General features: G+C 54.7%; 4 protein-coding genes across 4 annotated transcripts in view; all 4 read right to left on the bottom strand.

Moving 5' to 3' along the window:
- Positions 1-468: 468 nt before the first annotated feature.
- GGTG_13387 (hypothetical protein) lies at positions 469-1,462 on the bottom strand (the record flags this gene model as incomplete). The annotated part of the gene is made up of 1 exon (XM_009231293.1): positions 469-1,462. The coding sequence occupies exon 1, from the start codon at positions 1,426-1,428 to the stop codon at positions 469-471; it is 960 nt and encodes a 319-aa protein (XP_009229557.1). The 5' UTR covers positions 1,429-1,462.
- Positions 1,463-1,747: 285 nt separating this feature from the next.
- GGTG_13386 (hypothetical protein) lies at positions 1,748-3,234 on the bottom strand. The gene is made up of 3 exons (XM_009231292.1): positions 3,142-3,234; positions 2,737-3,093; positions 1,748-2,684 (listed from the first exon to the last, which is right to left on the bottom strand). The coding sequence occupies exons 2-3, from the start codon at positions 2,873-2,875 to the stop codon at positions 1,897-1,899; spliced, it is 927 nt and encodes a 308-aa protein (XP_009229556.1). The 5' UTR covers positions 2,876-3,093; positions 3,142-3,234; the 3' UTR covers positions 1,748-1,896.
- Positions 3,235-3,800: 566 nt separating this feature from the next.
- On the bottom strand, positions 3,801-4,124 carry GGTG_13385 (hypothetical protein; the record flags this gene model as incomplete). Its single annotated transcript, XM_009231291.1, has 1 exon — positions 3,801-4,124. The coding sequence occupies one exon, from the start codon at positions 4,122-4,124 to the stop codon at positions 3,801-3,803; it is 324 nt and encodes a 107-aa protein (XP_009229555.1).
- Positions 4,125-4,986: 862 nt separating this feature from the next.
- GGTG_13384 (hypothetical protein) overlaps positions 4,987-5,352 on the bottom strand; it is a 3,800-nt gene continuing 3,434 nt past the window's right edge. The window contains exon 3 of the mRNA XM_009231290.1: positions 4,987-5,323. Within this exon, the coding sequence (XP_009229554.1) occupies positions 5,093-5,323 (231 nt within the window). The 3' untranslated portion in view covers positions 4,987-5,092. The remainder of the gene's footprint in view (positions 5,324-5,352) is intronic.

Below are 5,352 nucleotides of genomic sequence, written 5' to 3'. Positions count from 1 at the left end.
CGAGAGACGTTAGTCCCTTTCCGGCACGATGATTCCGCTGTGGGGTTCGTGCTCTGATTACCAACGCGCGCTCCTGACGCGGGAATAAAACTTTTTGGACAAACAGCAGGGAGTACCTCCCAGGTAGCCCTCTCCAATTTCTTGGGACGCGTCGAGGGCCTCGCAGCACGTTAGGTAGGCAGCTATGATTGCCCCACAAGGACCCATCCTCCACCAGCAACCCTGTGGCAGTGTCTATCCGCCGTTGTGCAGCTGCACCACGGCTCGGTCCTACTTCACTTGCGCCCCGAAAATCTCCCGGCTGACTGGTCAGCGGCTGCGAGGCTCTCCGCGGCGGGTGGGTGGCATTCCGTTATGATAGCCTGGGGAAACTTCCATCCCCGAATACCCCTACTGGTCGGTCGTGCCGCAGGGTGAGAGTCGGCAGCACTGCATTCCTTCCGATTACACTAATCCGCGAGGCTATCTCTACGCCGACACCTTTGGATCCCTGCGGGCTTCCCCAATGATTTCCCTCATCCGAGCATACAATCCTATCTCCTCTTTTTCCCATCTCCCACCGTTCGGAAATACCGCTTTCCGTAGTCTGTTAACCCAAGGTATCAACGGCTGGTAGTGTGGCGTAAAGTTATCTTCTGCGGATTTGATAAAGTCCCTTTCGTAAGACACTTGTCCCTTTTTCTCCTTCGCCAACAATTCCATGCTGATATAATTCCACTGGTCAAACTCAGGAACGACTCTGCTCTTATCTGGCCCGTCATAATGGACGCATATCCAGAATAAGACCCAGAAGAATAACTCGAGGTCGTGCATAAAGGAGTGTTGCTTGCCGAAAAGGGCACCGATGGCCATAAAAGCCCGCGTGCCGGTCTTGCCCTTTGCTCCGGAAGGGCACTTTCGTCGCTTTCGTACGGCGAGATCCAGGTCAATCAAAAAGGAAGGCCAGGAAGGGTTGTTGCCGTCCTCGTTAATTAGGAGATTGTTAATCGAAATGTCCCTATGTAGGAGGCCGGCCTTGTGCAAGGACTCGTGTCCCTCAATGCAACCTTCCAGCGCGGCAAAGAAAGCTAACCGAGAGCCTGCTTTGTAAATGGGCTTTCCATAGTCACAAAGGATGACACGTCGGTGCACCCGGTTCGATATTGCGTCGCCGCTAGCCTTTGTTGGGGATGCCGAATAAAATCGCTTGCTGGGGGGGAGGGCGGCGCCAATCTGGCTGGATAATCGCTTCTTGCCAGCAATGCTGCTGCTGCTGCTGCTGCGGCCTCTCTGCGAAGGCCCAAACGCGATTGCACTTGGCGGCGGCATCGAGCGCTCCGGCCGGTAATTGCTAGCTGTTGTAATAGCCAGTCCTCGGCGAACGTTGCTTCGAATATCGTCATTTGTGCCGTGCATTTGAACCGTTTCGTGGTGGTAGTATCGGGCCATATTAACCACGCTCTTCTTAGTTGCCTTTTTAAGCAGGTCCCCTTCTTCCTCGCGCTCCGTATACTGCTACGAGTCCTTAATCACGAGCTGTGTCTGTGGGTTTCCTTCCCGATGTGCTTTCCAGCAAGTGGTTGCGCGGCCTGCGATACAAGGTGCACGTGCCATCAGCTCGTCAATAACGAGATGCTCTGTCCGGCCGTCCCGTTCGATCACAATAAACCGCTGCCCCCCTGCCTTAACGACTATGGGGTTAAAGCCAAGCTTCTCTTCACTTATCCATAAAAACCCGAGAATTGTAAATATAAACTGCAGCTCATTTTTGTTTATGTCGAACTTGTCGAACGCAATTCCGCCCAGCCGGTCAAACTCCCACAACCTTATAAAAGACCCGCAAAAAGTGAATCCTAAAACGAAACGGCGGGTATTTTGCGCCGTAAACACTTTTTTTGCATACCTCCCCAGATTAAGCTACGCCTTTAAGGCTATGTCTGCAAAGCGGTTGCTCTTTGGCTTTCCAGGCACGAGGATCTGCGACCAGTGGCATCTCGAATCTCTTCCAGCATTAGGGTCGTCTACCAAGCCGACGTCCAGCTTCCGCTTTCCTGTTAAACCCTGGATCGGTTTATTAGGCTGCGCTAGTGGCTTTCGTCGATATGTTAAGGTCGGCTTGTAGTCTTTTAAAAATGCGTCCAGCTTCGCGAGAATGTCGTTAAACCAGGCCAACACGTCGCTCTCTTTTGCGCCTGCCGGCCATTCTCGCCAGCCTTCGCTGCTAAAAAGTGGATTGCTGCTTTCCGTGCACTTTTTCAAAACGGCCTCGGACGCTGCATCTAGACCTGCCACGCGTCCGAAAAAAGCTTCGCGGAAGCGAGGAAGCCCGACGTAAAAAGGACCAAGCTCCGACCTAAGGACCCTATCCACATCTTGGCGGTATTCCGAAAAGTTAGCGAAACCGCCGGTATTGTATAGCCATGGGGTTTGCTGGAGGGAAGATGGCACCGGCCGGGGCGGCGGGGTAGGCTCGGTAACGGCGCGGTAAACCTGATCCCAGATAAAGGCATCGTCTGGGTCATCGGCGAGGGTTGCATTCAGCAAAGGCTTGACACGGTCAAAATCGAAGTCGTCGGAGGCGGCGGCAGAAATGAGCTTCACGAGGTCGGTTCGAAGGGCGCCCGAACTTGTCCTTGAAGCGAGCCGCCGAGCAGCAGGAAGGTTCCGTAAAGCATATAGAAGATCGAGGGTGAGATTCTGGAGATCTGCATCATAGTTAAAAGCGCATGTTCAAGCGAGGCCGAGGATCTTTCCTACCTTCTCGGTCAAGTTGACCCAGCGCGTCCAGAGTGCGCAGCACCTTCTTCTCGTTGCAGATCGAATCGAATGATGCGTGGAAGCCAGCAAGGCCGTTTCCGATGGGATTATCGCTGATGATCCGGGATTGGTCTGCCATGGCGGATTGGATGACGGCGCGGCAGACTCGAGCCCAGATCAGGGCATCATCTGGATGATCGGCGAAGGCTGCACTCAGGAGAGGCTTGACGCGGTTGAAATCGAAGTCGTCGAAGCGACCGCGGAAATGAATTCAAAAGGTCGCTTCTTGAAGCGAGCTGCCGAGCAGCAGCAAGGTTTTGTAAAGTAGATAGGAGATCGAGGGTGAGATTCTGAGATCTGCGCGTCGGTTAGAGAAGCACATTCAAGAAAATTGTATTGCCGTACCGTCTTGGCCCAGTTCGCCCAGCGCGTCCGGAGGGAACCTGCTTGTCTGCGCAGATCGAATTGAATGAGGCGCGGAAGGATCAGACCTCTTTTGGTGGAAGCGACCGGAGTCGTGATTGCGGTTGCAACCAGCCACCCACCATGATTGCGCCACATGCCATCAATTAATGAGCCATGACCTGCTGGCAATCGGCGCCACGGAACCTAGCTAATCCGGCAGATCCACGTCCGCCCCACCCGACCCCAGGAGAATCTGTGGGTTAAAAGTGGGCTCCCAGCTGCGCACGCGAGACAAGAGGATGGGCTTTGCTCTTCTTCGCCTCTTGGTTCGTCCCTTGCCTGACCTCCCTGCGATCAAAATATGCCAAATGCGGAGTAGCAATCCCACCAACGATTGGTTGTGGATTTTGTTTTGGTCAACGTGCCAGGACCGGGGCTCTGGACCTGACGATCCCTGTGCACTGGGTCTGCTCCCCCTCATGTTTTGGTACTTGGATATTTTCAGAGAAAATGGGATCCCAGGCCAGAAACGGAGGTTTTCGCCTCCAAAAACGGATGCCTCTGCTCCCCTTTGCTCCCAGCCAAGCGTTCCCCTACCGTCCAACGGCCGTCTGCTGCGGCCCACCCTACACACCCACTTATGTTCCAACCCATATGCATCATCCCTGGATGAGACGAGAAATGTGCTCCTGGCGCTTCTGCTCCCCCAATAGCACAACCCAGATACGCCACCGCGGCTGGGCTGCTAGGGGCGGCCGCGGCCCTGGTGCCTGCGGAGGTCTGGTCTGATGCCACGCAGCCTCTGGAAATATCTGCGGTAAAGGCGGCAGTTCGTCGTCGAGACAGACCGCAGTTTTTTGTTTTCTAGAGGCAGCATCGAGGCTCTGTACCCTGGCTCGGGAAGGTAGGCAGTTAACTTTAGCTCTGATAGTACACGCGGAGATGGTGACAGGGCCCCGGAGCAGAGTTCTTTTTGCTACCATACGGTCTTTCGGCAAGCGACGCGCATTCCAAGTCGACTAGAGGCGTGCATCGCCGAAGCCCCAAGGCTCGACGCTGCCGTCACCACGAGCGATGGTGATGCCGCCGACCTCCATTGTTCGCAGGTTCGGTAGTCTCATGCCGGAAAACAACTTGCTTGTAATGCAAACTGGGAAGCGTCAAATTATCGTGCTTATAAGCTAGGGGCAGATATTGGCCCGTGCGATACACAGGTCCACCGATTCTGCCGGTTCTGACCGCTTGCCCCGCAAATGTTAGGGATCTACGCTTGTCAAGATCTACGCTTGTCAAAAAGGCAAGGCTACGATAGAACAATGTAGATTTGACTATTTAAAGCTATCAGGTGAAGGGAGAAGTTGGCACGCTACGCCAAGTTGGATTTGCAGAGATCTTGAAGCCTGGTGGACATTGTGCACGGGCCACCACAGCCACGGTGGCACAGTGCAGTGCCCCCAAGGCACGCCACGCCACAACAGTAGAGTACCAAGAAAGGGTTCGGTGCCTTGCACCTGGACCCGCGATCAAAGTTTTACCCATTGTGCACGGGCCCAACCGCCCAATCAGTGCACACAGTGGATCCAATAGGTGGAAGCCTGCCAAGGCCTGCCGATCCATCATGTTAAAATGTGAATCGGGAAACCATGCGTGTGTATTCAGATTCACTTCTTCTGGTCTAGTGGGTGGGAAGACGCCCTATATGTACAGAGGGGGCCTGTTCTTCCCCCCTGCCCCAGACGCACGGTACTGCTACAAGTGGTGCACATGTCAGTTACGTGCTCCCTTTTAGCATATCACACCTGGGCCGTAATATTGCCACACGGAGCTGTCGTCATTTAACAAACATTGGCTTAGTAACGTTCTTTCATATTCTTAGGCCATCTATTTGCCACGTTTTAGGTATATAAGTAAGGGCAGGTAATAGGTGGTGGGTGGGGAGGTGGTAAAGTCATTATTTGAGAAGTTTCGCAACGAGTCCGTCCCCATCCTTCGACAGCAGCTTGACCACGGCCTCGTGCCCGTGCGCCGCGGCCCACGACAGCGGCGTCCGCTCGTACTTGTCCTTGCTGTCGACGTCGACCTTGCCTGTGCCGAGCAGCAGCTTGACCACGGCCTCGTGCCCGTGCGCCGCGGCCCACCACAGCGGCGTCTGCCCGTCGTTGTCCCTGCTGTCGACGTCGACCTTGCCTGTGCCGAGCAGCAGCTTGACCA

This window comes from Gaeumannomyces tritici (genome assembly GCF_000145635.1).
Source record: "Gaeumannomyces tritici R3-111a-1 unplaced genomic scaffold supercont2.12, whole genome shotgun sequence".
Classification (NCBI taxonomy): Eukaryota; Fungi; Ascomycota; class Sordariomycetes; order Magnaporthales; family Magnaporthaceae; genus Gaeumannomyces; species Gaeumannomyces tritici.
This window is presented reverse-complemented; position numbering and strand designations above follow the sequence as displayed.

Excerpts from the sequence above, each read along its gene's own strand:
- GGTG_13386 (XM_009231292.1), bottom strand. The coding sequence starts at position 2,875 with ATGGCAGACCAATCCCGGATCATCAGCGATAATCCCATCGGAAACGGC. Across the intron at positions 2,685-2,736 it reads GGGTCAACTTGACCGAGAAG|ATCTCCAGAATCTCACCCTC; the intron begins GTAGGAAAGATC and ends ACTATGATGCAG.